The 21,860-nt window shown below is 40.2% G+C and overlaps 1 protein-coding gene across 1 annotated transcript in view; it reads right to left on the bottom strand.

The window, feature by feature from the left end:
• CEP89 (centrosomal protein 89) overlaps nt 1-21,860 on the bottom strand; it is a 96,341-nt gene that overhangs the window by 41,190 nt on the left and 33,291 nt on the right. Inside the window, exons 10-15 of the mRNA XM_063438469.1 lie at nt 18,313-18,363; nt 17,008-17,091; nt 14,168-14,271; nt 11,940-12,055; nt 11,005-11,185; nt 7,509-7,676 (exon numbers count right to left, since the gene is read on the bottom strand). Of these exons, the coding sequence (XP_063294539.1) occupies nt 7,509-7,676; nt 11,005-11,185; nt 11,940-12,055; nt 14,168-14,271; nt 17,008-17,091; nt 18,313-18,363 (704 nt within the window). The remainder of the gene's footprint in view (nt 1-7,508; nt 7,677-11,004; nt 11,186-11,939; nt 12,056-14,167; nt 14,272-17,007; nt 17,092-18,312; nt 18,364-21,860) is intronic.

The raw sequence follows: 21,860 nt of genomic DNA, 5'->3' as shown, positions 1-21,860 counted from the left end.
ACTGATCGGCAGCACACAGCGAACCTTAGAAGACTTTTGCTGGATTCTGCTATGGGCACATGAAGATAGGCATCTTTTAAATCCAGGGACGCAAACCAACTTTTTGGATGAATAAGCAGAGTAGCGGACTTTATTGTTTCCATGAGGAACTTCTTTTTGATAATCCACCTGTTTACGGCTTTTAGATCTAAAATGGGTCTGAACGAACCATCTGGCTTTGGAACCAAGAAAAGTCTTGAATAGGTGCCCCGAAAACTTTCCTTGATAGGAACTTCTTCCACCACTCTTTTCAGTAATAGAGTCGATACTTCTCGCATTAGAGAGAGTTCCATCTCTAGAGAATGAACCTCGGAACATAGAAACATTTCCATTGGGGCTTGTGATAATTCTAGAGCGTATCCGTGTTTTATCACTGTGAGAACCCAGCGATCTGATGTTGTTCCTTTCCAGTGCTCTAGGAAGTGACTCAGCCTTCCACCCACAGGCCTGGCGTCATAACTTTTTATTTCTTCTGTCAGAAAATCTTTCCTTCTTCCTATAATCAAAGGTTTTTTTATGCTGACCCCTGAAATAGTTTCTACGAAAGGAACTTCTAAATGAGGGAAGCGACTCCGCTTTACGTCTTCTAAACTGCTTCTTAAATGATTCTGGTAAAGCTTTCCTTCCTTCCTTCATCTGTTTTAACAATTCATCCAGTTTTGAACCAAAAAGTCTTCCTGGTTCAAAGGATAGGTCACACAGTGAATTCTTAGATGCTGTATCTGCTGACCAATTTTTGAGCCAAAGCGCTCTTCTGGCGACTGTTGAAGTACCTATATTCTTGGCCGAAATTTTTAGGCTTTCTGCAGACGCATCTACCAAAAAATCAGATGCCATCCTGATATTCTTTAATAGCTTTACCGGGTCTTCCTTAGTTTCTCCCGTATAAACTTTTTCAAGTTCTTCCAACCAAAGTCTTTGGGCCTTGGCAACAGATGACCCCGTAATCAAAGCTTTAGCTTGGGCTGCAGAAGATAAGAACAACTTTTTTAATGAGGAGTCAATGCGTTTGTCCATGACATCCTTGAGCCCGCTTGTGTCTCCAATCGGTAAAGTAGTTTTCTTAGAGATTTGAGCAATAGGAACGTCCACTACAGGGACCGTATCCAGCTTACAGTCTTGCTCCGATGCTAAGGAAAAAAGAGTTTTAAAATGTCTAGACAGAAACGGCTTGTGACTAGGGAATTTCCACTCTTTTAAAATCAATTCCTTAATCTGTGGGAGAAAAGGAAATACTTTGGACTTTTTCCCTGTTTCCTCAATTCCAAAAATGCACTGCACTTCTTTAATCAATTTCCCAATTGCTTCATCTGGGAAGGCAAACTCCTCGTCTGAAGAATCACTACCTGAAATTTCCTCATACTCAGAACCACTAGTTACTGAACTAGTATCAGAAGCTTCCCAAGATCTTAGTCTTTTCTTAGCATGTTTTACAACTTGCGAATCTTGGGCAACCGAGGCCTGGACTGACTGTAATGCAGCCGACTGCATATCCACAAATGTTTGCTGCATACTTTGTTGCAACTAGCTGAGGAAAGTAGACATTTCTGTTCTTTTTGCTTCCTCTGAAGCTTCTTTAGAACACACTGAGCAAAGTTTCTTTTTGTAACCATCTGGCATAGGTTGGCTACACACAGAGCAGATTAAATGCTTGGCTTTAGATGAACATTTCCCCTTTTCAGCAACTTTATCCAAATTTTCCGGATTAGACATACTGAAAAGAGAAAACAAAAAAGGGAAAACAATCAAAATTTTTCTCCTTATCGATTCAGGCTAGGACCCATTTAATTAAAAACTTAATCAGTCTTACCTTAAATGGCCTGAGAGTGTGTTGGAGGGCAGGTGAGATAACACTCTTTACAACCGATCTGAGAGCTCCTGGCAAACAGAGGTTGCTGCTGGTAAATGCTCATATAAGTCCTGAAACCAAAGAGAACGCCCAGTTCAAATTTGGCGCCTGAATCAAGGTTCGCATTGCGCATGCGCATAGCGCTCCGCGACTCCCTAGTGGAACGCAACGCAACCTGTGTGTGCGTTCCACCGCAGGACTTCCCAGCCGACGCACGCCTGCGTCCTTCGTCAGACCGGCACCTGGCACGGCATTAGACGGCAACATAAAACTTGAGGGACCACGCCGTCCGGCGTGTTAAAGGCTACTTACCCGGACATGAAGGAAGCAGTGCCCCCAGAGCCTCAGCCCTTCTCACCTGCTTCCTGGAGAACCTCCTGTCTAACCTCCCCTGCCGGAGGCAGGCAAAGAACTGGGTATGATCAGGAGGAGCTGCTACTTATGGGAAAGGAGGTAATTAGGGGAGGGTTTAAATGTTTGGAGATTTGCCTGCCTGTTTTTTCCCTCCAGATTGGATATCCCTGTGGTATAAGCACTGCCTCTAATCTGAAGGGAAAAAATATATATGTTTAGCAGAATGCAAAATTAGAAAATTTAGACATTTCTCTTATTGCTTTTTGAGGGATTTATATAAAGAATACCCTGAGTTGTCATACTGTTGCCATTCTAAAGCACTTCCTCAAGTACTACAATCCTGTTATTTTGAGATTAAAGAAGTGTTCTTTCTACTCCAAGACTAAATAAAAATCATGCTTGCTTTACTTGGTTACTACGAACTGGGAACAAAAGAGCATTCTTTGTACTCAAGTACTGAAATCGGTTTGTTTCGAGGTTAGAAAAGTGCTTTTTTTACTCCAAGATTAGACCAACAACACAAACTTGGACAGCTGGTTATAAGAAGAAACTAGTAACCCCTTAAGGACACATGACATGTGTGACATGTCATGATTCCCTTTTATTCCAGAAGCTTGGTCCTTAAGGGGTTAAGAGAAAAATTATTTACTACTACTTTTTGTTGAAGGTACAACAAGAAATCAAGAAATCAGGCCCAAAAAAGTTGAATCTAGTGTTCCTCAAATAGCAGAAACAAGGGACAAGTCAAAAAAAAAAAAAAGAAAAGCACACAGTGCTACCCAATCTTCTTCTCAAACAAAGAAACCAAAATATGATAAGAGCTACTTGTCATTTGGATTCACAAGTGCAAGAAATGAAGATTGTCGTAAAGCACAATGCGTACTTTGCTAGAATACATGGGCAAACAGTTTCTTGGCACCTGCTAAATTACATCGTAATTTTAAGCAAAACCACGCAGAGTACAAAGATAAAGACATTGCCTTATTTAAGCAAACGCTTCAGGAACATCAGAAGACTAAACAGTATATTAAGAAAAAAAAATAAACTTAAAAATGAAAATGCCAAGGGGCAGAGCTTAACCGCGGAGCCGAATGGACGCCATTCTTCACGGCTCCACAGCACCAACAGAAAATCCGCTGTTAATCACAGGTACGGGGGACCATCGACCCGCAAGACCCATAGCCACGGCACCAGGGCTCACAGGGCTACCCACCGATGCCCTTTTTACATACACCTTCGGGCAAAAAACGAGTCCGCAAATCTCGGGCCTACCTCGCCCTCCGGCTGGTACCACACTTACAAGCGGCGTCCCTCCTGGGACTTGAGGACTGGTACAGACAGGCGGCCGACCACCACTGACCACCGGACGACACAATGGGGAGGCGATCACAGAAGCCACAGCAGGCTGCGCCCAGGGACTCACAAGATATAGGGGCCCTGCTACAACGCACTGCAGGTCACAAAATGGCGGCCGACCAGGACCAGGAGACTGGCTCCACAGACTCAGAACAACTGCCACAAGGAAGCAGAGCAGACAGGCGATCAGAATCCCCCAGCTGCCTACAAGCAGAAGGGGATGAATCAGCCCCAGCCACTAAAAAAGACATCAGACACTTGCTGCAAGAAATGAAGCAGATGTTTGACGCCGACCTAAACCTAATGCGCACAGAAACGCAGGCAGTGACAGCACGAGTGCAAGCCTCTGAAGAGGACATACTGGACCTCAGACAAGAGGTGAAAAGCATGGGGGATACCCTGAAACAATTACAAACGTCGAACACAGCGTTCCAAAACACACTAGACGCCATGGAGGACCGCAGCAGGCGCACACATATTAAAATTCAGGGAATTCCTGACACAGTTGGACCAGCAGAATTACCACAATACCTGAGGAGGCTTACGACAACAATCCTGCCACACACACACAAGCTAAAAAGCTGGAATTTGACAGCCATTTCCGCATCAACAAGGCCAAAAGGGCACCCGCATCGGCTTCAAGAGATGTCATAGTCCGATGCCACTCAATGACAGACAAACGTCGCATACTAGCAGAGGTGAGAGACAAGACACCCCTGGCCTTCGAAGCCTCACAACTCTCCTTTTTCCAAGATCTCACGAGGAGCACCCTGCTCTGGAGAAAATCCCTGAGCGAAGTCACGGAACAACTGCGGAAAGGAAACGTAGAGTACACATGGCTATTACCGAGAACACTGGCTGGCTGTCAACGGCGGAGCAGAGGTCCTAAAACTCACTTCACTCTCGGAGGCCCCTGCACTTCTCCAAAAAGTAGGACTTACACAGAACTCCTCAAAGACGGGAACGACGCCAGCCCCCCAATGTATACCGCTAATTTCCATGCCCTGCTGTTCTCATACTATCTACACTCACTCTAAAAATCTCTCTACACTCAAAGTTTTTTTTAATGTCTCCCACCACATAGACTGTGTCGTGACCCCCCCCCCCCCCCCCGTGCGATCCTCTCAGGTTAAGTTCAGACACCACTCACCATTCCACGTATACCATACCCGACATACAAACCACACTAACGCACCGACAAAAACACAGGGCCCACACCAAGGCATACACGCCAACCCAAACTGCGATGGGCGACAAAAAACTAACCATCCACCTTATGCCTCCCCCCAAGCAACTGGGATAGGTGCCCTCCAACCACTCCTGAGACCCTACTACCATCTATACACCCGACCTATTTCACTACACCCAAGTCGCCCTGTGGGCACCAACACCATGGGCACACTCGACTCAAAGGAAAAAAAAGAAAAAGTGCACACACAGTTCTGCTAAGCTTTTCCTGACTACATGGACACACGCTAGCTCCCACGACTGTCTACCTAAAAGACAAACACAACATGCTTGTTGCCTACTCTTCGTTCCTATCAATATTCACGTGTTAAACTTATTGATCATCTCTGTACTAAGTTACTGTCAATGCCTTTTATCAATTTGCCCAAGTTAATAAGGCAACACAAGTATGTTTTGATACAAACTAAATGCATGGAAAATAAAGAATTTAAATAAATTTAAAAAAATTTTTAAAAAAAATTAAAATGCCACAGAAGCTTCTTACAAAGTGAGTTATCGTAGAGCACTTGCCGGAGAAGCACACAGAATTGGGGAATCACTAAAAAAAATCACGTGCAAAAGAAAAGTATTCATGTATTTTAAGAGAGAAGTTGTGTAAAAAATTTTTGTACACAGTATAAATTGTAAGAGTGTGTGTGTGTGTGTGTGTGTGTGTGTATGTGTGTGTGTGTGTTCCCGTCCCATCCCGTCCCCCCAAATCAATGGTTGCAAATTGGCAGGCACTAGTAGCTAAAATATTACAATTTCCCTGGAAATGTGTTCGATGAAGCGGTCAGATTATTAATTTTATAAAAGGTTGAGCACTACAGTCACGATTATTTAAAACTCTAAGTGAAGGTATGGGTAGTCAATACTCTGCCCTGCTTTTTCCTTCATAAATCCATTGACTATCATGAGGGAAAGTCTTTGTTGGAAGTTTTGAATGAGATGAAATTGCAGATCATCTTTTCAATTACCATTTCTCTTATTGCTTTTTGGGATGATCTACATAAAGAATAAGCAGATTTGTAGCGGCAGGCAATCAAAGTTCTGTTGCCATTTCCCAGCACATACTTGTGTAGATTCTCGATTTACTCTGCAAACACAGCGAAGTATTGACAACAATCTGATGCAACTGCAGACATGCAAATACGATTGTCACCAATTAAACCAGATATAAAAAGAATTTGAGAAAAAAAAAAACAAGTAAACATTACACTCCATTAAAAGATTTGCGCTATGGCGCAAACATTTCTTGGGGGGTTCTACAATGTTGGCACTCTATGTCAAAGGGTTCCATGGGCATAATTAATTGGGAACCACTGATATATGGTATTTATTATAAGCAATCGGTTGCAAGTTCAGCATCCCAAAGTAAAGGACTGGTAACATATCTTTAATGAAAACCCTTTTGAACATAAGAAATTCAGTATAAATCTATGAGACACTTCAAAAACTGCATCGTTTACAACAGCAAGGCGGCAGGCGCAGCATCTATGCCCCAAGATCATCACTACATTAAAATTAAAGGGACACATTGCCTCACAACGTATAAGCTTGTTTTCACCTTAAAAAAAATGTGCACTGTTTCAATTCCATAACTGTATAATAACTGTATTATGTTTCGGCTTCCAAACGCTGTTGTGGCGAGGTAAGCTGTCTGTTATCATTCATGCACGCAAAAATAAAGAATTCAAAAAAAAAAAAAAAAAATAATAATTAAAGGGACACTATATTCACCAAAACAACTTTAGCTTAATGAAGCAGTTTTGGTGTATAGATCACGTCCCTGCAGTCTCACTGCTCAATTCTCTGCCATTTAGGAGTCAAATCACTTTGTTTATAAACCCTAGTCACACCTCCCTGCATGTGACTTGCACAGCCTTCCTAAACACTTCCTGTAAAGAGTCATCTAAAGTTTATCCTTCCTTTATTGCAAGTTCTGTTTAATTTAGATTTTCTTATCCCCTGCTATGTTAATAGCTTGCTATATCCCCCGCAAGAGCCTCCTGTATGTGATTAAAGTTCAATTTACAGAGAAAGAGACACAATTGTTTAAGGTAAATTACATCTGATTGGAAGTGAAACCAGTTTTTTTTCCCATGCAGGATGTGTCAATCAGAGTCAGGGGAGGTGTGACAAGGGCTGCATAAACAGAAACAAAGTGATTTAACTCCTAAATGACAGTGAATTGAGCAGTGAAACCTGAGAAACATGATCTTTACACTAAAACTGCTTAATTAAGCTAAAGTTGTTTAGGTGACTATAGTGTTACTTTAAGTAGTTTTGGTGATTAAAATTTCTCTTTAAAAAATAAAAAATAAATTTATATTTGCATTTACAACACAATTTAACAAAATATTAATCCCCCCATTGTTCCCCTCTGCTCCCCGGCTTTGCTGGTTGCTCTCTCTTGCTCTTCCATTGTCTGGATGTGCCTGTGTTTCTGGTGGATTTGAAATTAAAGCTTTGCCTTTTGGAGATGCTATTTGAATATGATTACTGTATCTGTTCTGCTGGCTTTGCTATAAAGGAATATGAGCTCAGTATGTGGTGGGTGATGGGCCTGTTCTTATCAGTTAAATCCTAAATAAAGATCTTAAAAAAAATAAAAGACTATTACACATTACATTACAGGTTATTACACATTACACAAAAGAAAGCAACAACGGCTGGTACAAACCTGTTTGTTTTCTTCACTGTCTCTACTTCAGCTTCAAGGGTCTTATTATCCGCTAATAAGTCATTTCTTTCCAGATGAAGACGTTTCTTTTGTTCTTGCAGAGCATAGATTTTGTCCATCAGCTCCTGTATGTCAGCCTTGCTTTTATCTTTCTCTTGCTGAAGATTACTGTAAAAATGAGCACATCAAACAGCAATGGATTTTAAATGGGAAAGTAAAGAGGACTGTTTTTACCTGGAACAATGATTCCCAAGTTTCGGCACTCTAGAGATTCGCTGAGCCTCATAGGAAAAAGAGCCTACAGCAGCTGGAGTGACAAAAGTTAACAAAACGCTGACCCGGGTTACGACAGAAAGAAATGGTAGAACACAAGGTTGTTAAATGGTAGCTTCTTTACTATATGCAGTTTTTCTACCCCTTTTGTAACACTAATATCTTCCATTCCCCTGTTTAGTTTTGTAGTCTACCTCTCCAATGTTATCAATTCCACAATGTCTGTCTTTAAAATTGGTCTCAGTGAGTGCAACACATATTGAATATAGGATCTTAAAATTGGTTTATAAAGAAATAAAAGCATATTTTTAGCACACCAATCAAAACCTCTATATTGCTCTTTACCTCTTTTTGTTTTAGCTTGTTGATCCAATAAAGAAGTCAAGAAATAACTTAGAGCCAAATCTGGTGGCATAATTGGAATTTGCTTAAATTGTATCTCTTTTTGCAACCTAGAATCCTAGATTACTGTGCAACACATGTCTAGCCTTTGCAGTCACTGACCGACATAATGACATTGAAGGAAAAAGGTTTTAAAAACCAAAGTTTGTAGAAATACAGCATGGAAAGCATCAAACAAACCATGAATCTGATTGAAATCCACAGTGTTAACATAGGAAATCTGCTAGATACCTTCCTGCTGCTCTACGGTAATGAAGCTGCAATGCTTCCTGGGGCATTCAATGGAACAGAAATAAACGGCTACAAGTGCAATAACTGAATATTTTATTAAACTTACTAAACAAAACAATCACAAGCAAGAGGCCTCACTAAACGCTACCGTCATGCAGTTCGGAGAGTGGAATGTGTGATATATAAATCCTGACAGAGGTCAAGCAGGGAGCGAGATGGCAGAGTTGGGATTCTTGTCTGTTTGATTGTAATAATGTGGGTTCAGGATGATGTGAGAAAAACGACAGCAGAAAGATAATTAGAATGGATTTCGCTTTCAATTTACGTGGTATAGGTCCTATATGACCATTTAATAAAAAAATATGAATTAAAAAAAAAAGGTCTGTCTAGGCCACAGTTCTTGTGCCACAGACCCCTCTGGCAGTGTGAAACCCTTTCATGACAAACTGAAATGATGACTTTAAACAATACGTCCAGATATATGAAACCGATTTTCTGGGCTTTATTAACAATAATGCGTGTTTGTAATTGCTTGTGCATTGCTAGGATCTAACACCGCTTGCTGTGAAAACTTCCAATGCTTTTAAGGAGCTGATCTTATCATGCACACAAACCAGAGCAGCAGCAATAACTCCAACAGGCTTCAGAATACAAAGGACATTATTATAAGGAGCTATTCAGGGGCAGCAATCACCAAGGAAATCATTAGAATGTTCCAAGTACTTGTTTCACCACTGTGGTCTTTACACACATGGTAGAATACTCCCCCAATGTGAGCCTCGGCACTAAACAGCTTGTGGACTTAATAAAGAGCTGTAGGCATGCAATATATTTCTATTCAATTCACTTAAAGTATTTCTCTTTAATCAGTTACGGATCAGTGCTATTTAATGGAGTTACAGTCTCCGAGGACACAAGGCCAGTGTGGAACGTTCTGTTTATTTAGCATCTACAGTTCTGCTAATTTTAAATTAGTGGTGATTGTATTTTGCTATAGAATTGTGAACCCTTTATTGATGTTAGGGCGTTCTATGCCACCCTACATAAAATGGGCGTTAAAGCCTGTAGGGTGACGTAGAATGCCCTGAATATTTGGTCTGTGTATGGGTAAAATCCCTGCTCTCTCCAGGATAGCCAGGCTCTCCTCTGCCTGCTGGGGCCATTTTTAATGGCCCCGGATTTTTAGATGAGGCATTTAAATGCCTATTAAAAAGATTGTAAAGTGAGCAGGGTTAAGCTCACACCAATAACCCCAGGTGCCAATTTTAGTGGCCTCAGACTTTTTGACGAGCAGCTTGCATTTAAATGCCTATTTAAGACTGCGGTGTGAGCAGCGTTAAATCCCTGCTCAAACTACTAACCTGGGGTATAAATGATTACCCAGGGCTCTTGTAAGTCAACAAGGGCAATTTTTATTGGTCCCAGCCTGACTGATGAGCTCTGAGCCCTTTAACTCCATTCAGAAAAACGTGGCTGGGCAGTTGTGCTCCAGGGTCTTCCAACCTGCCCCCAGCCAACTGGTACCAGTTCAGGTTCCCTATATACTCGCCTAGGAATTAGACTCATTCACAATTACATAAGTCTTATACTGAAAACAGTCAGTGGATGGTGGCAATATACCACCATCCATTGGGTTAAATACAGTAAAACCCATTTCTAATAGCAGAATTGATATTAGCAGTGGGTGATCGTAGGGTTGGGGTTAGTGGTGGGGTTAGATTTAGGGGTAAGAGTAGGATAAGGTGACACTTAGTCTTAGGGTTAGTGTAAGGTAAGGGATAATGCTGTTTTAGAGTTAAAGATAGTGTAGGCAACCTATCATTCCCCTCTTTTTATTTTTTTTATTTTTCTCCCCTCCTTGGATTTCACATATTGCCATTCGCACTTCACTCTCTTGCTGTATCTTTCCTACTCTTCTCCTCATCTTGCTGCTCGCGAACAAATCTCATGTTGAGCTAACGAGAGGAGTTAACATTCTCCTAAGCAAACACATTCAAGGTTGTTTTGGTTCACAATGCGGACAATTGCCTTCCTTCTTAAGGGCTTAAAGTATGTTTTTTTTAATTATAAAATGATTCTGTCAATCAACCTAAGGTAGTTAAAACCAGCATATGTAAAACGTCACAATAGCCAAGTGTCTTTAAAATGATATGGGCCATCATAGCATGACGAACAGTGCATTTCTTTTAAGGTATCGAAGATGTAATGCAATGTACCATCAACCTTTCTCAGCACAGCTGTCAAATTACACTGTCCGTCCCCAAATGTCTTTCCTCTCAACATATTTCTCATCTCGCTGAAAGGCACAAAATGTTAATTACCAATATAGACATTTCCATTTAATCACAATACTCTGTTTAGTTAACAAACCCCCTCGCTTTTACATTAGAAATCAAATCATGGACGGTTAAAATGTAACCAATAAATCTGAGAAAGAGAGCTGAAGAGTCAAGTATAGTCACAGCGTCACCGCGGTAATATAGCTGGGCTCGGTATTTACCCTTTCAGCCCTGTTAGTGGTTAAGGCAGAAGTAGCGACTGAATGACGATGAAGATATTAGAGGTTATTACGCAGAGGGAAAACATGTACCTTTTTAATTCATTCACCATGGCAACGTGTTCGTTTACGTCGATCCAACCATCCACCTTGCTTTTCAGGTCTTCGTACTTTGAGCGTAAAACATCCTGCTGTTTCTGCATGTCTGACAGTTCATCCTCTTGACTCTGCTTCTTCGCTTCTAGAACCATTACCTGCTTCGTTAATTGGGACACTAAGGGCGAGAAGAAAATTTATGATAATCTGTTAAAAGGCATATCTTGAACACGACAAGGTTATCCCATGTGACATTGCTAATGAAAATTAACATTATGGCTGTCTCCGCACACTAGGAGGTAACATTAGATAAAATGAGATATTCCTTACGTAGGTACTGTGATAATCAGGAAAAAAAAAACCTTAGTGTACTGAAACCTTAGTGTGCGCCTTGTGTAGAGTCAGAACTCTAACATGGGGAAAATATATTTTGCTGAAATGATGGCAAGTATTAGGCCATCATGTTACTGAACTCTAAGCCATCTTGGTACTCTATCTGTTGTTGGACTACAAATCACATTGGAAAGTGGCTGTATCAGCATGATGGGAGTTGAAGTTAAAGAGGGAGAATAGATTTGGGATAGGGGGTGGCACTTAGCTGGAGGTCGTATCTCAACCCTAGATCCTACTGGTGTCTCATAACTCCTCCTCCTTACGTTGCACCGTTAATTAAAAAACCTAAACAAAGATAGTCTGAAAATAGGGAGAATATGCAGTGCTATTGTACTGATATTGTACTGACTGAGCACCAGGCCATTATTGGATTCTAATTCCATGTGTATCTATCTCGGGCTGTTAACTATGACAAGACAGAAATGGTTCCATAAATAGAAAGAAATTGCATTATGCAAAACCAAACAAGGCAAATTGGATATAAATAATAAAGGTGATATCCGTTTACATGGTTGTATACAATGACAGAATATATTCACCTTCCTGAATGTGCTGGCTGTGAGTTTCTCTCTCTTTAGCCTGTTGGACTTCCAGCTTCTCCATCAAGACTTGGTTTTCTTCTAAGAGCAACTTGGCTTGAGTCTGTCTCAGCTGCCTATAAAAAGGTACACAACCACATTGCATGCCATTTTAATAAATTAGGAAATTAATGGTGTATTGGCACTAAAATGGAGGGAGAAGTGGGGGAGTGGGCTGAGATGGGGGTGAAAACAAACAAAAAATAAATAATAAAGACTGTAGCAAGGCTTTAATGGGAGGTGATGGAGATCACGATGGCGTCCTCACAGCACTGCCTGCAAGGTTAGAAGCTGATTTGGTCTGTCTCCAGCGCAACGTGCATGCTGATGAACAGATTTAACATTTCAAAAACAGCATTCCAGGCTGCCCAAGTCACATGTACCAGGGGTGCAACTCTCCCCCAGCGCAAAAGGGCAGATATCGCATTTCAAGGCAAAACTCTGCATATACAGGCTCTTTGCTCCATTAACACCTCTAAAAGCAGAAGTGGCTATGGAGGTTGGAGTAACCCTTTAAATTAGCAGATGGTCTCAGAGGATAAGATGAGGCAACATTCAAAGGTTTGCCATTTAGACACCAAGAGTCTTGATGAAGAGTCTTCCATGTAAAATATCATTGAACAAAACCTGCCTACTTCAGGCCACTAGTCTGCTATCTAAAACATTGCCATGTACCTCATGTCAGTCTGTCTCATCCAATGATTCCTGCCTACAAACCAACCAGAAGTATAGAGTGCCAGGATACCGTGGAGAGGGCATAAAGGGGGCTATGCAAGTCTCTCGAAAGTTTGGGAATTGCAAAATAAACTTCACTAGCAGATGAATTAAATGCTTGTTTCTTCCTTTCTTACATATAATATATTGAGTGAATGTTAATGTTTTTCCTTTGACCTTGCAGCTTAAAGGGACATTATAAAATCACCAGAACCACTACAGCTTAATGCAGTTGTTCTGATGTCTACAGCCTGTCCCTGCAGGCATTTCAGAGAAAAGGCAGTGTTTACATGGCTGGCTAATTGCACCTCTGTTGGCGGTCACTCAGACTGCCACTAGAGGTGCTTCCAATTTCAGTACTGCCCTGTGTGCAGCACCTACATTCATATGCTCTGCATGGAGATGCTGAACACTCGCCATAGAGATACATTGATTTAATTCAGCTCTATCAGGAGATGCAGATTGGTGGAGCGCATTGTTTTGCCATGTATGCGCAATAGCCTCCCAATGCTTTCCTATAGGAGATCATTATGATTGATAATCTTCGCAAATGGAGGCGGGCCAGACGCGGCGGACGAGAAAACGTAAGTAAACTCCCCTTTCAAACACCACAGCTAGTTTAGCCCTATAGTATTAGGAATACATGTATGTGCTCATTTAATAAACCTCTGCCACTTGCTGAAAATAACTTAAGCAACTTCATTATTTAAAAGAAGCCCATGACAACCAGCATTTCTGCCTCTCTAAAATCAATGCCACTTCTTATCTGCACGGCAGTGGCAGCTCAAATGAAGTTGTAGCAGACCTCTTGGTTGGCATGATATTAAATCTTAGCTGGCAAGATATTAAATCTTAGCTGGCAAGATATTAAATCTTGGTTGGCATGATGTTAACTCTTGGTTGGCATGGTGTCATCTCTTGGTTGGCATGGTGTCATCTCTTGGTTGGCATGATGTTTACTCTTGGTTGGCATGATGTTTACTCATGGTTGGCATGATGTTTACTCATGGTTGGCATGATGTTTACTCGTGGTTGGCATGATGTTTACTCGTGGTTGGCATGATGTTTACTCGTGGTTGGCATGATGGTTACTCGTGGTTGGCATGATGTTTACTCGTGGTTGGCATGATGTTTACTCGTGGTTGGCATGATGTTTACTCGTGGTTGGCATGATGTTTACTCTTGGTTGGCATGATGTTTACTCTTGGTTGGCATGATGTTAACTCTTGGTTGGCATGATGTTAACTCTTGGTTGGCGTGATGTTAACTCTTGGTTGGCATGGTATTAAATCTTAGCTGGCATGATGTTAACTCTTGGTTGGCATGGTATTAAATCTTAGCTGGCATGATGTTAACTCTTGGTTGGCCTGATATTAAATGTTGGTTGTCCTGATGTTACCTTGTTAACATAGAGCTGTAGGACACATGCACTGTCCCCTCTCCGTCCCCTAAGGCTGAATAATAAGCAGAATTACCATTCATTAGTAGATACAGGCCTGTTCTCTTCTAAATGTTGGTGCAACTGCTCATTTTCTTCAATAACCTTTTTAATCCTGGTTTTTATGTTGGTCATTTCCTCCTAAAACAGACAAAAGAAATAATAGTAGAGATCACTTTGTTTAGTCCCAGATTTCGCACACACACAATTAGATGTGCTTTATTACACGTGAGACTTATTATACTCTTGTAGAATGTAGAATTATACAGAGACAATGCATATTCACAAGATCATAAAAACTGAAATAAAAAATTAGCTTTGCTTCCAGGTCAGCTATTTTGGCTTTAAATTTGAAGCTCACTTTGAATTATAAATAATTATAAATACACAAATTCATGCCAATTCAGTTTAATAAATGCCCAGTCTGTCTTAAGCGGGGATTATGGCTTGGCAGCAGAAGGTAAAGCTGTGAGCTTGCTTGAAGCACAGCAGACAATTACAGTTCTACACAGTGTGGACATTGACTTCTACAGCTTTCTACAGATTAAACACCGCATCCTGCGGCTGTCTACAGATTGAACAGAACACAGTAATACTCCACAGACTGAAAAAGGAAACCTGCAGCTCGTACACCCTGAACACGGTATTGGCACCATATATAGTGATTACTTAACCCTGCATCTCTCCATTGACTGGACACCAAACAATTAAGATATGAATAGAGGAGGGTTCATGATTGGCATACCATTTATTGCCTAATGAAGGATCTCAGGCCCTTGTGAACAGGCCCTAGAAACCAATTCCAGTAAAAGATTTAAAAAAAAAAAAAAAAAAAATCATCAAGGTACGAGAAATAATTATAACATAATCTTGCAACCATGACTGTTTCTTGATCCAAGAGCAATTTGATCTAATCTTACATCAGTGTAATGGTCCAAAAGTAATAATTACATAATCCCTCAATTCTTTGACAGTTTCACAAAACGATAGTAATCATTACCTAATATCACAACCCTACATCAATCCTACTAACCAAACCTGGATTTAAGGATTTGACGAATTCTATTCTAATGTAAATTTGGATAAAGCTTGGACCGTCAGTGGGTCCTGGAGGATTGCATTGATTAGAACATTGCGAACATTCAGACAATGAACAAGAAAAAGCAACAAAGTGCCACATTTTCCCCTTTGATAAAACATGCTTAACCCCTTAAGGACACATGACATGTGTGACATGTCATGATTCCCTTTTATTCCAGAAGTTTGGTCCTTAAGGGGTTAAATCACACACAAAGAGGATTTACAGCTCATTAGTAAAGAGAGAAGTTCATAACGTCCACAGCAATTTTAAAAAAAAACTAGGTTTAAACCTATAAATGCACTTGGAAATCAGCATAATGATCATTGCCTGGTACAAGAGCCAAGAGAGGAAATTGCTTTTCCTGGAGGAGTCTGAAGAATAGATTATACAGAAAACATTAAACTGTGAAATATCTTATCTTTAAAAACATAATCTACAAACATCAAGTCACCTAAAATTGCACCAGTGGACCTCTGTGTTTAAATATGATCTTCTATATAAATGCCACTTTACAGTGACTACATTATCGTCATCTAATCACGCAATCTAATTTTCAGCAGCTAAAGTTCAAATTGCGCTGTGATTAGAGGAGCCCGTGTAATTCTCTACGTCTTGTATTTTATTTCATGGCTCTCTTAAATAAACCCTCCCTTTCTTCAAACACAGCTGCAAATCACCTGTATTTTTTGATTGGTCAAATTGAATGAATATTTTCACTGAAAGATTATATTTATTCATTAAACCTTCCATTAAAGTGAATTGAAGTCTAAATGGCAGAATTGAGGTAAACATATTTTCGGATCTAGCAATGGTTCCAGCAAACTTAGCTACAACTTGCAGTTTAGGGATAACCCTGAGCCACTGCCCAAACATGGGCGTATACACGACTATAATACCACCACATATTTTAAATACACAACATGCAACATAAAGCAATTATTACATGCCTTGAAATGTTTAAAGAAACACTATAGGGTTGGCAACACAAACATGCATTCCTGAATCTACAGTGTTAAAACCACCATCTAGCAACCCCCCCCTCCCCTCCCCAAATCTCCTTGTTTCCCTAAATATAGTAACATCTTACTTGTATTTAAATCAGCAGCTGCTACCTCTGCCCCTAACCTGCCTGCATGCCTGACATCATCTGAAGTGATTCTGTGAGCCAATCACAATGCTTTCCCATAGGACTGGCTGAGATGGTCAAGGAGGCAGATCAGGGGCAGAGCCAGCACAATTCAAACACAGCCCTGGCCAATCAGCATCTCCTCATAGAGATGCATTGAATCAATGAATCTCTATGAGGAAATTCAGTGTCTGTATACAGAGGGAGGAGACACTGAATGTTTGGATGCATTTTAGGCAGCCGTGACCCAGGAAGGATCTCTAACAGCCATCTGAGGAGTGGCCAGTGACGTTATCACTAGGCTGTAATGTAAACACTGCATTTTCTCTGAATAGACCGTGTTTACAGCAAAAAGACTGAAGGTAATGATTCTACTCACCAGAACAAATTCAATAAGCTGTAGTTGTTCTGGTGACTATAGTGTCCCTTTAAAAGTTATGTGTTATTACTCTGTTTCCTTCTTCCATTGAAACACACAAAGAAGAAAGCATTGTAAATGAGAGTCTGCACAGTCTTGATTCTCGTGCTGATAGATGCCTTCATTTCTCCTTATTCTATTCCAGTAAAAGCTCTGATAACAAGATGGCCAAACAGACCCACGTTTGTCAGATTCTCTAACAAGCAAATAGATAACATGAGATGTTAACAGATCTAAAACAAGGATGCCAACCTCGAAAGATTGAATTAAACCGTCTTTTTCTTTTATTCGGTCTTCGTAGGCCAGTAACAAAGGCGACAAATACTTCATGTCGAGCTGCAATACAAAAGCATATCATTAACGGACTTTGCGAACACATGCATTTCATACAAAGCTTAAATTAAATCCCCAAATTGCAGGTAAAATGTTTAATGAATCAAAGGGAATTTGCATGCAGAATATCAGAGCAATCCTGCGATGGTCTAATTTTGGGGTGCCCAAAAGGTAGATCCCCAAACTCCCATGACTCTTTGCATGCCTTTAGAATGACAAAGCATCATGGAAACTGCGGTTTTAAAACATATGGGGATCTACCTTTGGGCACACCTGGTCTAGTTCATTCTTATATGTGTTTTGATGGACAAACACATTCAGAAATATACAGAGGATTATTCCAAACACACTTCATTGTAGTGAAATAAAATCCTATATGCAAAATTTTGAGAAAAAGTAAACGCTTTGGAAACAATTCTCCTACTTGCCCGACATGGCTTGGCTATTCTAACCGAAATTTTTCACGTTTGTTTTCAATTGACTACAATTCTTGTTTACCAATAAACCCTACGGATGATTAGGTACAAATAAATGGTAACAGAGATTTGCTCTTGTGAAAGATTACATGGGATAAGTGCACCAAGATATTCTGAGCAGTTAATTTAGAAACGGGTGCGAAAGCATGACCTTCTGAATATTCTCTCATTTTATACATTGTAAAGATGAATAAATGAGGAGATCACAGGTGGTGGCACACATCAGTAAAAACAGGTCATCTCCAACAGCAGCCTGAATTACTTTTTAGCCTCTTTAGAACATAAATATCCTGATCCTATTGCCAGCAGGAACCGTGAGACACGTACGATGTGGAAATAAAATCACACAGCTTTTTAGAGTTCCTCTAGTATTTTACTGGACAGTATTTATGATGTAGTAAATATGAGCATACAGATTTAGAAAGCGGTTGTCAGACTCCAATCAGAATAGAATATGGTGAAACAGGAGAGAACGTAAAAGAAATGCTAGGAGGAAGAAGGAGCATTGAGATCGTTTTATTGCATTCAGTAACTCCTGATAGTTAGAGTACAATGCTGGACCACTGTGGGGTTTATTCATTAAACTAAATGTAGACCATAATATCAGAATTGGAGAAATAGATCGAAAGTCAGAGATTCTTTCCAAGTAGCCTGTGTTACTGTAATCCTCCACAATCCCCAGTTTGGTGCATGCCTTCCAATATTAGGGAGCAAATACTATGGTATGGGTATTTTAGGTAGCTCTTACCAGCCAAGGAGGTGGGGGACCTCTCTGAGGCAATCCATGAATCTTTACTTGCTGGGAAAAAAAGAAAAAAAATCAAATCAGTTTTTGCCTAGATCAGGTGGTTTTAGATAAAACTATTACACTCTGTGAGCTTGGAAGATGCTGTTTAATAAATGTGCGAGCACGCTGGATCTTGTATGTTGTATGAAATGCCTGCAGCAGCAACCTACAAACTTACTTGTTATGCCTGAGATGCACTTTTTGCATTGCTTTAGGCTAAAGGGCTGGTGCAAGCAGGACTACCCCACATGAGCCACCGTTCTTATATCAAATGAGCCTTTGAAACACACGCTACACTGCTACCGTGATCGGTTACTACAAAATATCTGACGGCACTCTCAGTACAAGGTCACCCTGCCCGGGCATTATGTATATAATGAAATGTTAGAGCATTTAAACCAAATAAAGAGACGCCCAGAGACCCCTAACATAGAAAGTAATTGAGTCCCCTGGAGTCCACCTCTCCAGCTTCAGTTTATACTAGGAGGGTACGCACCAGTCCAGTCTTAAGGGTAATAGCTGTGTTTTCTATTATTTCTTAATGTGTTTTCTCATACTCAGTAACATGTATTATTTCTCGTTTCTATTATTATTGACCATACGTTTACATCTTGTATCACCAAAATGTGCGACTGAGTCTTGTCGTGATAATGCTCTACTCTATTACGCCTGTGCCTGCTGTTTGTACATCTTGTTGCACGAAAAATAAAGAATATAAAAAAAAAAAAAATCAGAGAAGGCGTGTTGGGCTGCATCTCGGTGCTGGATTACAGGCAAGTTTGAACACTTTTTTATGTTAAAAAGAAGGTGGAGCTCTATATAAAGACAGCAGAAAACACTCCAACATTAAAAAAAAAATAATAATAAAAAAATAATAATAATTATACATATACATATATATACAGAGTGATTTAAACTGAAGTCAATGGGACTCAACACTGGTAACTAGCCTAAGTGTTAACATCAAAACTTGCTGTTTAGGAGGAATAATTACTTGGATATCACAAGTTATGGCTAAGTCTTTACTCTGATCAACAGGTAAAAAATACTTTTTGGTTGTTTTCTTAATGTAAGAAATGACCAAGGTGTATGACAGTGATTGGCAGGGAGCCAGTGGGAGTTACTCCGATCCGGGAGAGGCTTTCTTCATTTAAATGTTTCATACTTCTCATAACGCATATTTGGTAAATATGGAGAATAATTAAACGTAATATTACAAATGGCGGGAAGTGACAATTTGCCTTGAAATCTTATTATTCCAGATTATCCAGGACGGAGTCATTTTTATTTGCATTCATAAAATTGCAGTGCACATTACCCGCTTAGCCAGCAGAGGCAAATTGGTTTTATAAACACTTCTGCTTGCATTATAAAACCACATTCATCAGAATTGTTTACAGAGTCGAATACACTATAAAAACTCCAAAAATAGAAAGGTATCCCAAGGTGAAACCTAAACAGGAACAATAAACCATTGTCATCGTAAAAACATGCATAATAGGTAAAAACCACAAAAGTCTACATTTTGTCTGTCTGACCGCAGTTTTCCAAAGAAATGTGAGATCAAATTTTGTACTGCTCCAATCCCTCGGCCTTTGTTTTCCAAACACTAAAGGATATTCTTGCTGTAGCTATGAATAATATATGCTTAGAAAACAGAAAATAATAAAACACTTTGCCAAATCCTTGTTTCACGGCTTGCATTTGGAGCAAGGATGAAGATTGGCTCTGAAACGTTCAGATGGAGACGCGAATTCCCACAGGAGGAACTACGTGGGATTTGCTGTCAAAAAGAATCATAAAGTGGCATGGCGACTGCGCTGTATAAACGCTCATCTCCACTTCTGGAAACAGCTCAGGGAAAAAAAGTCTACATCACAGTTCAGTGAGCTTTCCAATTCAGCAGGAGCTGGGCTGTTGAGTGAAACAGACGCACGATGCGTGCCTTTCCTGCACAAGGAATATTTAAGAAGATCCAGATTCCCAGACACCTTGTTATAATTATTTTATAAACTATCATAAAAAATGTACAAACAGAGAAAAACGTAAAAATAAAATACCCATGAAGAGGGATGGATCCATGGACGGGCCAGCAGAAACAGGACAGTCATCGGATGATCCAATAATAGATCTTCTAGCTTATCAACAATTATTATTTATGAAAAATCAACAAATTCACCGGACACAGCAGATCAGACCCAATTAAGACTTAAAGGACCACTATAGGCACCCAGACCACTTCAACTCAATTAAGTGGTCTGAGTGCCAGGTCCATCTAGGTTTAACCCTGCCTACTTCCTCCCCATAGAGCCCAGTGGGAGGGGGGCCATGAGGGTGGGGGGACCTATTAACACTATAGTGCCAGGAAAACGAGTTTGCTTTCCTGGCACTATAGTGGTCCTTTAAAGGTCTTGACAAACTTCCCTAACTTAGGAGCCAGAGGTGAAACTTTCATTAAAGGGACACTCCATGCACACAGACAAATAATCACAAACAAACATACAAAGTCAACCATTCACACCCATATACATACATGACCAATGACACAGACTATATCTCTTATTTTTTCCCATGATGATCTCATGATTATGTGAAGTACCTGTGATGAAATAATATCCTCACACTCTCCATCACAGACACTTCATGAATAAATTAAAAAATGTGCAAACGTTCGGTGCTCACTAAATACAATAAAAATAATATAGCAGGAATGTGGAACTGGACTCAAACCCATTCGAAATGCATCCAGGTGCACCAGACCAGCCCAAGTCCCAGTCACCAAATATTTGATGAGGAAAAATAGAAGAGAAGTCCAGGCACTCGCAGGATACAAAAAGGCAAATGTAGTTATTTAGCAATGGGTTCAATAAATTTGCCTTTTTGTATCCTGAGAGTGCCTTGACTTCTCTTCTATTTTTCTTTATTAAATACAATAAAAAGGCAGCAGGTCTTACAAGGATTCCCCAACCTTGTGAAAACAAACAAATCAAACGAACAAAAAGGAGACAGTGACTCAAAGAATCGGTAACTTCAAGGTATAGTAACACACTAATAAAGGTATATATATACTCCATTATCTTTGTAGTGCCAGGTATTTAAAAAAAAAAAAAAAAAGTAACAAAACAAAATACAGGAAATAGTGAAGTACGTTTTAACAATAGGTTAAAATATAATAGTGTAACAGGGATACACTCACACTTTATAGAGCTACTGAGAGCTCTGCTGTTTTCAGCGTGGACGCTATAATCTGCGTCTAAGGATATAATGTAGCAGTGATGGCATTACTCCGGGAAAAATTATGTGGAGACAAAAAGTGGAGATATCCAATGTGTCTAAAATGCACCCAAACATACAGTGTCTCCACCCTCTGCATGCAGGCACTGAACTTTCCTCATAGAGATTCATTGATTCAATTCATCTCTATGAGGAGATGCTGATTGGCCAGGGCTGTGTTTGAATCATGCTGGCTCTGCCCCTGATCTGCCTCCTTGTCAGCCTCAGCCAATCCT

The sequence above is a fragment of the Pelobates fuscus genome, chromosome 12, assembly GCF_036172605.1.
Source record: "Pelobates fuscus isolate aPelFus1 chromosome 12, aPelFus1.pri, whole genome shotgun sequence".
Taxonomy (NCBI): Eukaryota; Metazoa; Chordata; class Amphibia; order Anura; family Pelobatidae; genus Pelobates; species Pelobates fuscus.
The sequence above is the reverse complement of the archived record's forward strand: the minus strand, read 5'-3'. Positions and strand labels throughout refer to the sequence as shown.